Below are 17,273 nucleotides of genomic sequence, written 5' to 3' on the forward strand. Positions count from 1 at the left end.
TAGCAGCTTATGGAAAACAGAGTACACTGCCAAGAGGAGAGCATTCCACAATCATTCCTATTGCTCCATGAAGTCTTGACACCAAATTGCAGCAACACTGGCACCCCGTGCCCCCAGCACTGCCTGAAGAGCCTTCGTGGAAAAGCTCCAACTCCCAACTCCCCACTACACTCAGGGAAGTTCAGTCAGTGCAGTGGAATGAAGCTTTCACAGCATCTTCCCTCTAGATTTTATCAGCTTTGCCTCAGCTAACCTTGCACCTCTCTGCGAGACAGAAATTGCTGGGGTATAAATGAAGAAACAAGTTTTTTTAAAGTGATTTGTGATGTCTGTATAGGGCAGGGTGTGGAAAAATCAAGAAAGAATCCTAATTCAATCCTGCAGTTTAAAGCACATGAATATTCATTCCCCTCATTTTCCCTGCTTTTCATGCAGCCTGAAAACCTCATTTTTCTCATTAGCAATCACTCTCATACAGACATTATTAAAAGCACTATTTACCAGGAATAAAAAACCACACAGAACACATCAGTAATTTTTAAGTGAGAAAAATAAAACATCTGTATTTCAACAAATACTTAAAAGTCATTTTGATACAAAATTAATCTGCTGCTTATTCCACAGTATTCAGTCAGTTACCAAGCAAAGCCACTGTCACAACACTAAAAAACACCCAATTAACATATTCTGAACATGGATAAACATTCATATAAATAAGGGCTAACACAAGAAGGAAATAAATAACCACCACTGCTTGTTCCCCCAGATTTCCAACAATATTCCCCCTCAGCATCTATGGCAGGTGGGAGTTTGAAAGGGCAGAAGTCTGTGCCTGAAAGATTTCCCTCCAGCCAGTTTCCTTCATTTTTCCACCTTGCCTACAGATGCAGATTTTGTTGAGGGATGGGAAAATCAATCCAGAATTTTCTTCTTCCCCAGGTCCATCCAGTCAGCATTGGAGGTGGTAAAAGTGAACAGTGCAAAGATTATCTCCTATGGCCACGCAGGAAGGCAGAGCTCATCCCAGTGACCCCTGTAACAAAGCACAACCAGCTCCTATCAGTCACAGCATTTTTACAGGGAAGTTTGCCCTCTTGCAGTTTCTAAAATGAATTTAAGAAAAAAATCCCCAACCAGTCTCATCTGACAACCACGTGAATCAAACACTGTCCATGTTCATTCCATCCAGCGCACCAAAAGCCTCAGCAGATATTAGGAATCACCCATTTGTACCCTGCAGAGGTGACCTGTTGTAACTGTACAGAAATGAAGCCAAATAGGGGAAATAAACCCCAAACCCCACCAAGTTGCTCAGAGATGAAATATTAAAGAAAAACTCCACTGCCAAGCCTGTAGAGTGCTACCAACTAGGTGCATACTAAGCAAGGTTCAGGGCATGAACTAAAAGGCTGCCAAATGTTTGAATTTCATGAGTTTATATATAATTCTATCATAGAGACATCAACTTCCCCTCTCCCCAAAATATTATCAGCTGTAGGCTGTGACTGATGGTGACTGTAGAACTCTGTGTCCTCAGGGAACAAGAGCAGAGATCGTTTCAGTCCTTTCCTGGGGTCATGAATCATTGTCTGAGCTGAACCACAGAAAAATGTGGTTCAGCTTCTCAGCAAGACGTACAAACCACTGAGGAGCTACTAACACATTTCCTCCTCATATCCTCCTCCTCTTCCTGAAGCGGGCACTTCTCCTGATCTGGGGAGCTCTGGCATCATGAGTGCAGGAGCCCAGGGCAGACAGAGAAGGGCTCTCCTCAGCCCTCATGCCCTGCAACAGAAGCAGGAGATGATCAACACCACGAGAATTACAATAACCCCTTCAGCCACCTTTTTGATTTAGGGAGCTCAGCAAGATTTCTAAAACAATCTTTCATTTACCTTCAAAATGAAGCAAGGGACAACATTCCATTACCAACGTCAGAAAAGGCACAAAACATCAGTTTACAGAGTGAAAACAAAGGGCTGATTTCAAAAATGCAAGAGTCAAGGCAGCAGATTATAAACGGAAAGAGGAAGGGAGATTTGATACCCACTTCTGGGAACTGTCCTGGAAAGTTTAAGGTACATGAACCATGGGCCTTCACCCTCCCAGCTGAGCTGCAGAGCTCTTTATCAGCTATAGAACTGTGTTTATTCAAAAGGACCAAATTTCTGCTACACTTAAGAACAGTGGGGGCTTCCCCCTGGAATCCAGTGCAATATTTATCTGGCAGTAATTTTCTGCTTTTAGCCCCTGGAACAGGTTTTACCTGATTTAGTACATCAGCAACTCTGTCTGCAGGTTCATGCTTAAGTCTCCAGTCCTCCTGTACTGCTGTTAATTCATCTCCACAACTCTCTTCCTCAGACATTTTCTCACTCTGCCACTCCTCGTCATCACTCTCCTCATCTTCCTTCCTGTTGGCTGACAGAGTTGTTTCCACTCTGGGAGGAGGCAGAGTTGCCAGGAGAGCTGGGAGTGTGAAGGCTGCCAGGAATCTGGCTTTCAGCAGGAGGTAAGCAGGGTTATCACCCAGTTTCTGCTGCACCAGTTCTCCAATAGCATGGAAAACATCCCCAGTGCCCCCATCCCCACTGGCCTCAGAGGGCAGGAGAGAGGCTGCTTGTTCTTCCAGAGCTGCTTTCTGCACAAGGAGCTTTGAGAGGGTTTTTATGCTGCAGAGGAAAGGTGGCAGATAAGGCAGCCCGGTCTGCAGGGATGGCACCTGAACCCCTTGTTTCCCACTCAGCCACTCCTTCACCAGGCCCTCGTCCTCCAGGGAGATCAGGCTGAAGTCAAGGAGATTCTTCTCTGCACTGGAAGTGCTTGGCTGTGGGGGGAAGGCAGCACTGCATGGTTCGGAGGCAAAGGGTCTGTTCCTCGGTGCCTGGGCACCAGAGCGACCAGAGCTCCCTGGGACACTGTCGTGAGGAGCTGCAGCTCCTGGCCAGAGCACAACCCCTTCCCTGCTGCTGTATGGAATGGAGGATGATCTGTTTGCTGTGATGGAGTCACTGCTCCTTCCCACGCTGGTGAGACTGGGCACAGCCTGGGAATCAGAGCCCTGAGTGCTGGCAGGGGGCTGTGCTTCGAGCAGCAGCACAGCACTAAGAGCTGGGATGGCAGCTGGAGCTGCAGAGGAGTCTGGAGGCACGGAGAAGCCATCTGAACACGCAGGGGTCACAGCAAAAACGCTGGGTGTGCTGCATCCAGGACTCACTGAGGTCACACGTAAGAGCATTGCGGACTGCTCAGCTTCCTCTCCCAAAGGAATCCCCAGGAACAGCTGGGAATTTGGCTCTTCTGTCTCTGCACTGCTGGGGTGAGGTGGATTTGCCCCAGCTGGATCAGGAATCCCTTCCAAATCAGAGGCATTGCCATTGGAAGTCAGAGCTGTCTGACACTGACTTGTCCCAGCAGCAGCTGGCATTTCCTGGGGAACACCCAGCACGGTCTGCACAGCGCTGAGGAGCAGACCCTGGGGGGTTACAACCCACTTGAAGGGCGGGATGCTGTTGGGAGTCGCAGGAGAAGCAGCTTGTGGAGGGACAAGAGCAGGCAGCAGGCGGACTGGCCTCCGCTGTGGCCTGTTACTTTTCAGCTCAGAGGTGACTGGTGTGGAAAGGGACAACTGGCCAGACTCCAGGCCAGGAGGCACTGCTGCGATCTGCTGAGGCACAAAAGCCTGGTTTTGCAACACTGCTGAAGCTGAGCTACTGGCTGTGATCTGACCATTGCACCCTCCCTGGTCTGGGGCCTTCTCTGCTGCAGCTGGATTCATACCTGGAGAACCCCCTCCTTCAGGGCTGCTTTCCAGAGCTTCCTCATTTTGCTTCTTACTTGACTGTAGATCCGTCCCTTGTGAGCAACCAGGGCTTTCCCCAGGTTCTGGCGCTGCTGAGGAATGGTTTTCAGGCACAAGAGCAGAAGCAGAACCGGCAGCAGAAGTCCTTGTGGGCACTGGTGAACCCCACACTTGTCCATCTGTCCCAGCAGGTGCTGCAGGTTTGCTCCCTGCTTGTGCAGACAGAATGATTTGCTGGGGTGGGTACTGGATTATCAGAGGCCTTGAAACCAGCACCTGTGGGGCAGCCAGCACTGTCCTCCTCTGCATAGCCTTCTTGGCCTGGGACTCCCGTAAACGCTTCTCTTGCAGCAATTCTGAGACAGTTTTAGGCTTCTGCCTTTGCCACTGGGCGGGGGGAGCTCTGTGCACAGCTGGGGCACAGCTCTCTGAGCCCGTCAGAGCACATACTACAGCATTCTGTTGGGAATTCCACTGAGAACAAGCTTGGGGTGAGTTGCCTGCAGAGGAGAAAATGTCAACGAATGAACAGTTATTTCCAAAAGCCATTTCTCATGAAACATCAAGGAATGTGGAAAAATATTCCTGTTTGTGAGAATTCCTACAACAATGCAGTCCTGATTTAATCAAGCCATGTCCCCACAACTGAACAAAGGGTAACTGCCCCCAGAAATCAGAGATGGGCCAAGAATGCACCCTAACACTCCACTGAACTGGTCCAGTGCCCAGTTGGGTGGGTTCCCCAACCCTCCAGGACTTTTTCCAGTCCTTACCAAAGAGAAACAAGTTTAAAGATCCAAGAGCTAGCAAAAATGAGGATGACAAAGCAGGTTTGTCCCCAAAATTCTCCTCCAGTTAAACTGGTTATTAATGTAACAGTGATGAATTATGTGAAAGTTCTCGCACATTATAAAAATAAGTGTTCTGGTAGGTACCTGAAAAAGTCTGTGTATTTTCGGAAGTCTGTAAAAAAAAAAAAAAAAAAGTAAATTAAATTATACTTCTGATAAATTTAAAGATGATTAAAACAGCACAGATGTGGAATCAAACCCACATCTGCCACCTCCTGAACAAACGGCCATATAGCCAGCATTTTATTCTGCCTCTGAACCAAACTGCTAACATACATATAAATTGTGTGGCCACACAATTAAAGTGCTTATTTTAGTCAAGACTTCAGTAGGAAAAGCTTAAAAACACAATACCTGATTAGCCTTAAGCAGTTCCAACTGCCTCAGCTTCCTCTCCTGAATAACCTTCAAACAGCCCTTAGTATCAATCTGGAACAGCTGCAAGGTGAGAGCTTCATTAACAATTAAAATGAGAACAAAAATGTTTTGGTGGGGCCAGTGACAAAGCAAGATAGAGGGGACATGTTTCACGTGCAAGATTCTGGGATTCTGGGGATATTTTACACTCGCAGAAAAAGCCCAGGCAGGATCGGACTTTGGGTGCAGGATTTATTTAAGAAACTTCATATGCAAACCATGAGGGCAGATTAGTCCAATAATTAGATTATTTGTTTAAGAAACAAAGACAAACCACTTATTTAAGCCTCAAATACTGAAAAACAAAGACTCCCACTGTTTGAAAGCAGGTAATGCTTATATTTAGACAGTAAAACTTACCTGAATGAGCAGTGCAAACAGGGGAGTGCTGGTGAGACCTACTGACTTCATCTTCTCGTGAATAGCAGCAGCTGGAAAGAAATCCAACACCAAAATCAGCTGGGAATTCACTCAGAAGACATCAGAAAGTAGGGACAGTCCTAGGATGGGTCCCCAGTACCTTTTGTGTGGTGGAAAGCCATCCTCCCAGCCTTCAAGGTGAAGGGCAGCAGCACATTGCCCACCCAAGGGGTCACTGCCATCAGCAGCTTCCTGTCCAGGCTGAACCTCCTCCAGCGCTCCCTGCTCTGGCGCCAAGCTCTCTCTGGCAGCCTCTGGACATGCTGGCCAACAGCTGCTCCTGCTCCAGGGGGGCTGGCTAAAAGGCTGGCAGGAGGTTTGAGTATCTTTAATTGCCATGCGTGAAAAAAATACACAATTAAAAGTTCGCGTTAGGAAGGTTCTGCCGTTAGTCCCGGGACAAAGCATTCACAAGGCAGTTAGGATAAAAACTGTGAGCTTTTCCTCTTGGGATTACAGTGCAAGGTCTATGATTACATAAAAATAAATCCTACTAAGCACAGCCTGGAAGTGCTCACGTCACAGGAGCAGACAAGACACAAGAGGCACTCACCAGTTGCCTCTGGAAGCTCGTGTTTTTCTTTAATATTGTCCTCACATCCCCCAGGCTAGCCCACAGCACTTGTTTTCCACACTGGGAAGCCTGAAGATGAAAGCACACGAGAAAAGACAGAAGGGGAAATCACTCAAAGAAAATTATTTGGGTATGTACAGCAGGTACGAGTTTTCAACATTCCTGCTGTTGAAGGTATCTTATTAAACTAAATCAACTCAGAAGTGACGACCTTTACTTTTAATCCTTGTGCATCATCACAACACCAAACACCTATTTCATAAAAACTTTTGTGTGAGGGATCTACCAAAAACCCAAACCCCAGAATTTACTGGGTAATTATCTTCACTTTTTTTGACTTAAAACAGTACAAGGGAATGAACAGCAAGATGTTATCTGCTCATCACATCCTGCCCTTAGTGCAGCAGCTGCACTTCCCTTCTAACTTCTGCTCCAAGCTCCCATCCCAGCTCACCTTGGCCATCACTTCTGCTGGATTCTTCACCAGCATGTCTGTGGCATGGGACTGTCTAATGCCCCTCAGCACCGTGGTCAGCCCACGTGACACATCAGCAGCTCTGTCTCTGTCACATCCTGCCCTTGCAATGTCACTGAAGCTGCTCCTTGCACCAGCCCTGGCAGCGGGGAAGAGGGATTGGATTTGGTATCTCTCTGTGGTTGCCTTCTGCGTGTCTGTCCCTGTTGGTATCCACAGGTCAATGCTGGGGACTGCACACTTCTTGCTCGTGGTGCTGATCTCCTCCTCTGAGCAGTATTCCAGCTCCATGTCCTCCTCACTGCTGCTCTCTGAAGAGCTCAAGCTCCCCTCAGCATGGTGCCGTTTGGTCGCCCCAGATCTTTTCCTCTTGATCAAAACAAGCACACACAGGTTTTAGTCAGTGTTCACCCCTGGCTTGCAACTCTCTGAAATCAGGAAGTCTCCTTTTCCAAAGGAAACAAGATTTTGGAAACAAGACCATCTTCAATATGGTCCTAATTTCTTGAGTGCCTGGGACCAAAACTGGCAACTCATGAGGTACAGACATGAAAACCTACATATATCCGATCCTTACAGGCATTCCAAGGCAGGAAAGAATTCTGGATAATATACAAATATATAGCAAAATTAACTTCAGCCCTTCAGAACGAAGGCTGCTTTACCCACCAAAAAATTAAACCGTGAAATCCACAACAAAACCCTCGATTGTGTGAAATCAATGTCAATTTTTTTATTGATTTCACGGGATTCCACTTTTAGTTGAAAGAAACTCAATTGAAGAGATGGGGCTGTGACTTAGCAGGATTTCCACAATACCTTAGAGCCAATCATGAGACTCCACTTGCTCCGGCACTGGGAGCCAGTCCGATGTGGCAGCTCTGAAGCTATTCTAGTCCAGTGACCTGAAAAGGATGCAGAGGATGCAGAACATTTTTACTTGTGCCACAAACTGAGCAACAAGCCTTTCAATGCAGCCATTACACATATATTATACATTGCCCTGGATAAGAGACAGAGCTCCTGCATGAAAGGATCTCAAATCCTTAATACCCACAACACAAAATACAAACAAGTTGCATCATCAGTACAAAGCAGAGCCTGCAGGGCTTACAATGAAAGAAGAGAAAACCTCAATGACACCTTTAAACTTCTACAGATTAAGCCACACAAACACATACCCAGGCCATGCTTTTGAACCAGTTCAATCAGCTGCTCCTCCTCCTTCGAGCTCCACTTGCCTTTCTTTAGATCCCAGTGCAATGCTTTTAAATACCTTCAAAGTGAAAACATTACAGCCAGAAACATTCAATCGTGCTTGTCAAAATGAGATCATCACTGCACTCCGAGGCTGAAGAAAAGCAGCATTCCTAATCAGAGCTTTCCCTTATTTAAGGGGCTGGTACCTGGCCTGAACTCACCGGTCCCGGCACTGGGCGTCGCTCCTGCCCGGCACTTCTGTCCGGACTTTGTACCACTCCTTCTCCCTGTACTTCTTAACTGCAGCCATCAGCATCTGTGTGCACCAAAGCAAGAGCTGAGATCCTCACCAGCACCAACCCTAACAGGCCTGAGACAGAAGCAGTTCTATTTGCTTCCTGTGCAAATCTCTGGGCAAAACTGCTTAGGAACTTCTAAGCACTCTTGAGCTGTCAAGTGCCCGCTTTGGTCGGTTTTACACTCCTCTGTGCCACTGCTAAAGCTCAGATCTACAGCCATGCCACACCTCAGCACTCCAACATTCCCACCCTGCCATTCCAGGCCCAGGGAATGGAGCTTACACCATCTTCCTCTGGTGTCCAGCGTCCTTTCTTCAAGCTGGGGTCCACACTCTTTGTCCAGCGGTAAATCAGCTGAGCAGAATCTCTTCCTTCCATGTAGTAAGCAACTGGAAATTAAAAATTTATTTAACTGTTGTAATTAATGCTTCTCCCTTTATCTGGACAACAGTTGCAAGCAGTGATTGCCATAAGCAGCACTTTAATCTCTTAAAAAATGGTGCTCAGCCAGTTTCAGCCAAATGGGTCACTTACTTTTCTTATATGGGATATGGTTTCCCACTCTCATCTCTTGAACAAGCTCTAAAAGCATCTGGTCCTCATCCTTGGTCCATTCTTTCCTTTTAAAATCTTTGTTATAGATTTGGTATTTCTGCAAGCACTGGAAAGCTGTCCTGTTTGTCTTAATACAAGGAAAACAGAGAGAAGGAGGTAACCGGTTATTTATGAGGACAAAAAGCAAGAGGGAAAAGCTAAAGTACCAAACCTTTTCCCTACTGTTCTTGGACGCTCCTCAGAAAGCATTAATTAACAGTGAATTAGCATTAACATTGTTTTTTAAACCTGACAAGAGGAAGAGTAAAGCCAGAATGAACCAATGTGCCAGCTCAGACCTTACCCCCAGCTCCTGGGCAATGGTCTGCCAGTCCAGGTAGTTGTGTTTAGCAGCTATCTGCTTCAGCCTCTCTATTTCCTCCTCAGTCCATTCCTTTTTGTTGATGCTTGGATGCTCCCAATTTTGCCAAACGCTTCTCAGTTCTTCTGAGCTACGTTGTCCATTAAACTAAAAGAAACAACAACAAAAAAATATGTTTAGTCTCAAAGCTGGAATTAAGACACCTGGACAAACAGCAGTATTCTGCATCCCAGCTATGTCTTACTGCCAGGTTTTCCAGAATTAAATCACCAGATTTAACAAGATGAGATCACTTAACAGTCAGCTTGGAGAAATGCAAGATGGAAACCCTGGATGCAGACAGGGTCAGGTGATTCTCAAGAGGAAGGACACAGATAAGAGAAGCAACAAAACAGCTGATTCTCCAACTCACGTGGATGTTTGAAATTTTGTCCCAGTCATGCTCATCGAATCTGTATCCTATTAAGTCACTTTCTGGCAGTTGGCTAAGGCAGAAGGTACAAAGAGGAAGAAAGAATCGTATTAAATGGTTAATGAAACACTTTGTCTTCTTGATCCTGCCTCATCTCATTCCTCCCACAAGAACTGAGCACTCGGATTAGCAGGAGAAACAATTAATGCCATATCCAAATACATTGCTCTAGATTTGTTCATGAGCAAAAGCTCAAAAATAAAAAAAATAAATCAGAGCTCTGGTCCTTTATTGCTAAAGTAAGAACCATTTAAAGCAGCACCTCTGTACTGGGTGCAGACACGACACTTTGTGTATCAAGACACAAAACCACTTCTTAGTAAAGAACTGTGGAGATGAGAGAGCTACAGAGCCACAACAGCACCTAATTTTTTACAACCCAACATCAATGACCCATCTAGAAGTATGAGGGAACTTTTAGAGCTAAACTCTAGGACATTTCATTTTTCACCAAGAACAGAAAGACTTCTTACTTAATTGCCTCTATTTCTTGCTCCAACTCCTTGATTTGCTTTTCCATGATCTGTTTTTCTGTTTCAGTCTTGATTTTCTCCAGTTTCTGATTCCAATAACTCAACCTGTTCAAAGACATTTTTATCACTGCCTAATAGGATAGATGGGAGCGAGGTCAATGGCATCAGAAGATGAACAGCAGAGACACCTTCCCCATCACTATCATTCCTCCCTTCAAGTTTATTTCCACACAAAACTCTTCTCCCAGGTTTTCCCACAAGGCACACTCACTGCCGTATTTTCACCCCTTCAATGCAATCCCTGACCCACAACAGGTTTCAGATAAACCATTTTGGTGTTTATACAGAGAACCAATGGGTGAGGCAGCAGGCACGAAGACTGTGCCAGCTCCAGCACACAAATCCCTTGCTGGACACACCATTAGGCCTCACCACATATCACAATTTCAACTTCCAGCCCTGCAAAGTATTTTAAGTTACACCACAGTGCCAATGGAAAGAAATAGACGGCTGTAAAACCCCACAAACACAAGCAATTAACATGGGAACTTGCTGGAGGAAGGTGAAACCTGCACATCTCCATTCTCCTCCTTTCCCATGCAATGTTCTCAGCAGGAGAAAGGATTTTTGGGCAGTACTCACTTGAGCAGCTTTGGCTGGAGCAGGCGCTGCAGGCGGTCGCTCACCACGGATTCCTGCAGCAGCGTCTTCTCTGCAGCTTTCCCTAGAGCAGACGGGAGCAGCCAGACATCAGTGCAAAACCAGGAGACACCCACTGCTCCCAGCACCCCTGAGAACGGCCTCCAGCTCTGCAGTGGGAATTCCCTGCCTAAATCACCGAAATCCTGTCAGACTTGGGCAGGGCACAGCCTCTGGCTCAGTTAAATTGGGATCTCCAAGGAGACCCCAATAAAGGAATCACCCTGTGGGCATCTGGAACTTCCCTCCTCTGGGCACTACCCTTGCACCACCTCACTTGGTTTAGGAGTGCTCACAGGAGCTGATGCAGCAGAACAAATTAAAAAGGAGTCATTAATGACACAATGAAGTAATTTATAGAGAACCCCATTCCCTTTCAATGACTTTTCTGTGAGTCAATCAGAGGTGTTGATGTTTAAATGCAAACAGGAACACACACACCCCAACAGTATAAATACATATATTTGTTATATGAATATATACATGTTATAGCTCTGCTAGAACAGCACCCAGACTTACTTACACTTGGTTGGACGCAACTGTTCAAAGGATTTTATTCCCTGAGCTGCCTTTTCCCTGGTATCTTCATTGGAAGGAGGGCCCTGATGAGGATTAGAAGGGTTAGATACACTGAGAGTCAGACAAAACCACTGTTTCTTCTTCAAACCCCAGCACAAACTGCTACAAAAATAACTGGAAACTCAAATTTGTGCCACTGTCACACTCACACTGCTTAGATACCTTTGCTAGCCAGAGCTCAGAGGTGCATCATTTAAACAGAAATATTACCAGTCATTGCTTGAATATATTAATATGTGGATGATGATAGTTGACATCTTGGCAACCACAAAAAGCCAAGACCTCCTTTTGCTGATGGCCTTTTAAAAACACATTAAAAAAAAAAAAAAAAAAACCCACAAACTAATAATTGCTCCAGAAAATATGAAAAAAAAATACAGAAAACTCAGTTTCACAATCAGATTTCAGTGAGTGCTTTAAACAGCAGTATGGAATTGGGTCTTGGAAATTAAGACAGTTAAAGTTAAGTTAAACCCGAGAACATTCAAGCCCCTGATGGCTGCAATTCCACTCCTCAGAACTCACAGGGCTGAACAAGCATTTCCAAAAGAGGGAGAGTGACAAGTGAGAGGAAAAAGGTTTCAGTTACACACCTGAGGTGAGAACAGTGTAAACACATTACAATGTACATCCACCACTGAAGACACATCAGCCTGGAAGCTGCTTATATTTACTTACAATTCCTGTGCTTTTATCCTTGAAGTATGGCTTCAAAAAATGACCCAAAAAACCTGGTAGACTTCTGCCATCTCCTGCCTTGGATATTTTGGAGCCATCAAGCTCAGACATGATTCCCTTCTGCAATACAAGAATGAATTGAGCAGCATCAGTGTCTCCTCCAAATTCCTTAATTTCAGAGAGCAGTGGCTGAGCGCTCACAAACGCCCCAGGCAGGGTTCAAACCTGCAGCACCAGACTGTAAAACCAGTGCAGGAGTTAAAGGCAGGATTTGGAACCTCCTGAGTTTGCAAAGTGCAGATGATTAAAAAGATTAATAAAATACTAACTTGCCACAACAAGGTAAAATATAACATATAAAATACCCATTTTTTTTATTGTAAGAAAGCGTGGAACTATCATTTAAATAAACCACTTGAGTCCTGGGCTTGAGAGGAAGGAAAGTTGGCAAATGGCAACCCAGAAAAGAACAGAAAAGAGCATTTCACTCCTGCTTTGCTCACCTGCTCTTCTTTGTTTTGTGCAATGAGCAGCTCCACTTCCTCAATCTTTTCCCTGATAACTTCTTGGTACACATGGTTCATCTGCAGGCAGGTTTCTGGATCCTGGGGCAGGCTTTCAATATCGTCATCATCATCATCGCTGTCTTCTATTTCCACTTCCTTGAGGCAAATAAGACATTTAGGGAGAAAGCAGAGGAAAGCAGTTGTTTGAAAAGCAGGTGTGTAACAATCAGCTCTGTAACTCAGCTGAAGCTGCTGTGTGCCCACAGCCCGTGGGGTTTGAGAGACACAGAGCAGGGAGGCCTCTGACCCTGGCACAGGAAGAGATCCCTGACACTGAATAACAAAATCCTGGGCAGGAATACCCAAAATTCAGGTTTTACTGAGCACAAAGCCAAGGCAATTGCCTGGATTTCCCCAGAGCAGGGAAATCCTGCAATTCCCCTTCCTCCTGTTCCCTTCAACAGACATCTGGATATACATTCTTAAAGGCAAAACAATTACCATTTCAGCATGACAAGCTTCATCATCTTCATCATCATCTTCATCATCATCATCATCATCTGTTGGACAAACAAAATACAAAAATGCTGATTGTAGTGGGATGAGAAGAAAGCTTTAAACCCAAATCATTTTAATTAAAGCACAGGGGAAAAAGCACCAGAGACATGAGCATCAGTGGGTTTGGCTACTGACAACGTTGTCAAGTAAAAAGCGTATTTAGTTATTCTCCACTTAGGCGCTTTTTGTTTGTTTGTTGGTGGTTTGTTTTTGTTCTGTAGAAGGAAAAAAGAGCAGCTCCGGATAACTACAGCAAAGCTGAATCGTGGCCCTGCACACGAGAGGCTCCCGGGTGTGCAGCCAAGCGAACATCCCGAGCCAGGAGAAACACAAGCTGGGCCCCAGCAGCCCCTCAGCATCACCGGCTGTGGTTCAGCCTCGTGCCAGCGGCTCCACAGAGCCGTGCGATCCCAGCACCGGCGGGTGAAGCCTCTCCGGACAGAGACGCTCCAACCGTTCATTGGAAAAATGAACTTTAGGAGGCGCAGGAGCGCTGCGGGACGCTGCGGCTCACAAGGCGGTTTGTGAGCCCCGCCGAGGCCCCGCGATTTCACCGCTGGCGGTGTTTGGGTGTAAAGGGAACGCGCAAAGCGCCGGTACCGGCGGGTGCCTGGGGAGCGCCCCGAGCCCCCCCGAACCCGTACCGGAGATGAGGATGGACTCGGACAGGGACAGCTGGCTTTCAGCGCCGCCGGGCTGCAGGCTGCGCTCCAGCTGCTCGATCTCCCGGCGGATCTTGTCCCGCTCCGCATCGAGGTCGAGGCCCTGCGGGGAGCGGAGGGGCCCGGCCCGGCCCGGCCCGCGGGACATGGCGGCACCGCCGCTCCCGGGGCTGCGCTGGTCCCGCCCCCCGCTCCGCCAATCGCTGCTGCGGCCGCGGGTCAGCTGACCCGGCACGTGACACCGCGCAGCCAATCCGGGCGGGGCTCGGCGCACGTGCACGGCCAGGGGGCGGCCCCCGCGGCACCGGGACACGGCCCTCAGTGACACGGGGACACGGCCCTCAGTGACACCGGGACACCGGGACACCGCGACACGGCCCTCAGTGACACCGGGACACCGCGACACGGCCCTCAGTGACACCGGGACACGGCCCTCAGTGACACCGGGACACCGCGACACGGCCCTCAGTGACACCGGGACACGGCCCTCAGTGACACCGGGACAGCGGGACACGGCCCTCAGTGACACCGGGACCGGGACACTGCGACACGGCCCTCAGTGACACCGGGACAGCGGGACACGGCCCTCAGTGACACCGGGACACGGCCCTCAGTGACACCGGGACACCACGGCACGGCCCTCAGTGACACCGGGACACGGCCCTCAGTGACACCGGGACACCGCCACCGCTGGGCCTTTCCCCCTCCCTCCACAGCCAGAGCACCGAACGCAAGGAGAGCCCCAGCCAAGCCCCGGGGTGCAGCAGAGTCCCCGGCAGTCCCCGGGGGAATTGCGGGTGCCCCGGGAGAAGGGGCCGTGGTTCCAGCCCCGCAGGAACCGCGGTGCCGCCTGCCCGGTCCTTTCGGCTTTAGGGATCCGTTGGCTATGGGTGCACCGCGGGAAGGGATGGACAAGCCAGGTCTGCAGTTTGGTGAGTGGAAATGAGGCCGAGTATGAAAAGTTCATTTTTTAGTAATGATTTCCGTACAAAAACAAAGTCCTCCGTGTTGTGTGAGTCACTCAGTGTCCATCCTCTGACACCTCAGAGATTCTGTCTATGGATTTCAGGAGATCAGCGATGAGCTGCAAGGATTCTGCTCCAGACAGCAGCTGCCTGGAAGGGGAGAGACGCAGTGTTAGGTGTGGGGACAGGCAGCCAGGCAGTTTTGGGAGAGTTTTCCCACATTCTTTTACCAAGCAGCATTTTATCAGACCTGGAGACTCAGAGACTACCAGTTTCCAGTTATTTTTGCTACCTTCACTTGGAGAACACATGGCAGTAAGAACATGGAATAGCTCCTCCAGCACAAAACACAAACCCCTCAATTTCAATCCTAAAAATCCCACTGAGGACGTTTCTCTGCGAGCCCAGAATGCAGCCCCGGCCTGGGAGGGTGTCAGGGGAGCTGTCCCAGCCCGGCTCACCTGATGGATGCTCGGGAGCTGGTTGTGACCTGGAGCAGGAGCTGCAGGGCCACCTCTGCGTTCTGCCTGGCCGCTGCCAGCCCCGCCTGGCCCGCCCGCAGCGCCTCCTGCTCCAGCCTGGAGTTCCTCAGCTCAGCCTGCGAGGAACAGGCAAAATCCATGTGAAACACCCCCAGAACTCCAGCAGATACTCTGCAGTTAATGACAACATTCACACCGCAGTTTTATGGGTGTAATGAGTGTATGAGTGTAATAATTAACTAACACAAAGATAGCCAATACAATAAAACAATGTAATAAAGAGTGACTACATCCCATAACCAAACTTCCTGGAGGGAGAGTCTTCCCAGAATGAGAACCAGGGTTGGAAAGGACCTCTGGATGCATCCAGTCCAACCCCCTGCCAGGTGACACAGGAACATTTCCAGGTGGGTTTGGATGTCTCCAGAGAGGGAGACTCCATGCATTCCCTGGACAGTTTGCTCCAGGGCTCTGCCACCCTCCATGGAAAGAAACTCTTCCTCATTTCAGTTTCTGGCCATTGCTCCTCATCCTGTCACTGGGCACCACTGAAGAGTCTGGCACCATCCAGGCGCTCCCAGCCTCTGACAGGACACAACTCTTAACTGAACCTGAATGCATTTTCCTCAGAGCCTCAATTCCGAGACGTATCCCTGCAGCCCCAGCAATGCTGCTCTGTACCTGGAGCTGTGCATTTTCCTGCCTCAGTTTGGCAGCGCTGTTCTCAGCTTTGGCAGCCCGTTTCTGCAACAGAACGGAGATTATTGAAACCACAGGGTGCTGAGGATAAACCAGGCAGCTTGAGCTACGTGGGGATGAGTGATTCCAGCGCAGAACTTGGAGGGATACGGGCTGTGCTACAGCACGCTGTGTTCTGAGTGTTTTAGCAGGTAGGAACAGCTCCCTCCCTCCTTCCTCACTGCTCCTTTCTGGGATCTGCAGAACCTCCCCACCCTCACAGGGGAGAATTTCTTCCTGACATCTTATCTAAACCTAAAGCCAACACTTACAGTCATCAGCTGGAGATTCTGCTCCACGTGCTGCACCATTGCTTCCAAATCCTGTGCTTCTTTTTCTTCTTTGATTTTGTTTTCCTGAAGCTTCTTCTCAAGCTTCCTCATCCTTTAAAAAAATAAGAGATGGCACACTCTTATAAGATAATAAAAATGAGAGTAAGCACTTGTAGCACTAAATACTTTAGGAAGGAAATTCTGGGAAAGGATCAAGAATCTCATGGTTTCATGTAATAGGGAAAATGAATTCTCACGCACTTGTCTGCTTGAGTTTCAGACAGAATCTGAAGCTTATCGATCTTGCTTCTCAAAAGAGCATTCTCTTCCTTTAGCTAAAGAAAGAAATAAAAAATTCTTATTAGGATTGAGGTGCATTTTCACAATACCACCAATCCATGATCAATAACAGAATATTCGGCTCTAATACTGGAAATCCTTGCACTTTTTAATACATTCAAGCTTAATTTTAGCTTCGTTTTACCCATCTGGAAACCACTGCGGGACACAGGAATGTGACACTGAACCACCAGCAGCATTAATGCTGCCGATTCTAAACAAGCATGACCCCAAGGGGCAGGAGCACGAGGAAGTCACCTGGGTCATGTGCAGGGCAGCAGGACAGAGAAAGTGCTGGACATGCTGAAAAGCACATTTCTAATTCTCTTCCTCGGCAGCTCTTGGTGGCAGCAGGCCGTGTCGCCGAGTTCTGGAAGAGCCCCTGGCCCGGCTCAGAGCGGCTCTGACAGAGGGGGCGCGGGGAGGGCGGGCAGCGCTCACCTGCTCGTAGCTCGGCTGCCGGGGGGAGACGCGCTCCGGACCCGGGGGGGCTCCCAGCGGGGCCGCGCTGCCCAGGTGGGCCTGCTCCACGGCCAGCGGCCGGTAGCTCTCGCTCCATTCCTCCTCGTCCTCCTCCTGCTCGTCCCCCGACTCTGCGGGCACCGCGGGCAGCGGGGGCACGACGGGCCCGGGCCAAGCCGCCTGCGGAGGGGACAGCGGGGCTGAGCCGGGCGTCTTGACGGCACGGATCCCGGCCGCGCTGCGCCTTACCTGCGTGTCACCGCCCGGCCCGTCAGCGCCGCGGGCCTTGGAGCGCACGAACTCGCGGAAGGAGAAGGGGTTGGGCTCGGCCGGGTCCCCCGGCACCGGCTCCGCCACCGGCGGCGGCGGCACCGCCATGGCCGCCTGAGGGCGGGGCGGGGCCTCCCCTCCGGGCGGACCAATCAGCGCCCGGC

At 48.8% G+C, this 17,273-nt stretch overlaps 2 protein-coding genes across 3 annotated transcripts; both read right to left on the reverse strand.

Annotated features, from left to right (window-relative positions):
• Positions 1-532: 532 nt before the first annotated feature.
• On the reverse strand, positions 533-13,729 carry SNAPC4 (small nuclear RNA activating complex polypeptide 4). Of its 2 annotated transcripts, none has more exons than XM_040083342.1 (23): positions 13,564-13,729; positions 12,863-12,921; positions 12,359-12,517; positions 11,856-11,975; positions 11,122-11,200; positions 10,542-10,623; positions 9,900-10,004; positions 9,367-9,439; positions 8,937-9,101; positions 8,573-8,720; positions 8,321-8,427; positions 7,961-8,055; positions 7,721-7,815; positions 7,359-7,444; positions 6,519-6,908; positions 6,044-6,133; positions 5,591-5,816; positions 5,431-5,501; positions 5,008-5,091; positions 4,738-4,765; positions 2,267-4,302; positions 1,661-1,785; positions 533-1,033 (listed from the first exon to the last, which is right to left on the reverse strand). In XM_040083342.1, the coding sequence occupies exons 1-22, from the start codon at positions 13,727-13,729 to the stop codon at positions 1,672-1,674; spliced, it is 4,578 nt and encodes a 1,525-aa protein (XP_039939276.1). In that variant the 3' UTR covers positions 533-1,033; positions 1,661-1,671. The 2 variants fall into 2 exon arrangements, with proteins under 2 accessions (XP_039939276.1, XP_039939277.1); XM_040083343.1 differs by having other exon boundaries at positions 1,639-1,785.
• An 807-nt stretch (positions 13,730-14,536) lies between these two features.
• Positions 14,537-17,217, reverse strand: ENTR1 (endosome associated trafficking regulator 1). The gene is made up of 7 exons (XM_040083597.1): positions 17,089-17,217; positions 16,819-17,019; positions 16,300-16,373; positions 16,039-16,150; positions 15,710-15,772; positions 15,008-15,144; positions 14,537-14,696 (listed from the first exon to the last, which is right to left on the reverse strand). Exons 1-7 carry the CDS (start codon positions 17,215-17,217, stop codon positions 14,603-14,605), a joined length of 810 nt encoding a protein of 269 aa, XP_039939531.1. The 3' UTR covers positions 14,537-14,602.
• Between the last annotated feature and the right edge of the window lie 56 nt (positions 17,218-17,273).

The sequence above is a fragment of the Hirundo rustica genome, chromosome 20 (genome assembly GCF_015227805.2).
Source record: "Hirundo rustica isolate bHirRus1 chromosome 20, bHirRus1.pri.v3, whole genome shotgun sequence".
Classification (NCBI taxonomy): Eukaryota; Metazoa; Chordata; class Aves; order Passeriformes; family Hirundinidae; genus Hirundo; species Hirundo rustica.

Coding starts and splice junctions, on each gene's coding strand:
- SNAPC4 (XM_040083342.1), bottom strand. CDS start 13,729: ATGTCCCGCGGGCCGGGCCGGGCCGGGCCCCTCCGCTCCCCGCAGGGC. Junction 8,428..8,572: donor CCATATCCCATATAAGAAAA/GTAAGTGACCCA, acceptor TTTAATTTCCAG/TTGCTTACTACATGGAAGGA. Junction 5,817..6,043: donor CGAGCTTCCAGAGGCAACTG/GTGAGTGCCTCT, acceptor TGGCAATTAAAG/ATACTCAAACCTCCTGCCAG.
- ENTR1 (XM_040083597.1), bottom strand. CDS start 17,217: ATGGCGGTGCCGCCGCCGCCGGTGGCGGAGCCGGTGCCGGGGGACCCG. Junction 17,020..17,088: donor GGCCGGGCGGTGACACGCAG/GTAAGGCGCAGC, acceptor TCCCCTCCGCAG/GCGGCTTGGCCCGGGCCCGT. Junction 14,697..15,007: donor AGCTCCCGAGCATCCATCAG/GTGAGCCGGGCT, acceptor CTCCCCTTCCAG/GCAGCTGCTGTCTGGAGCAG.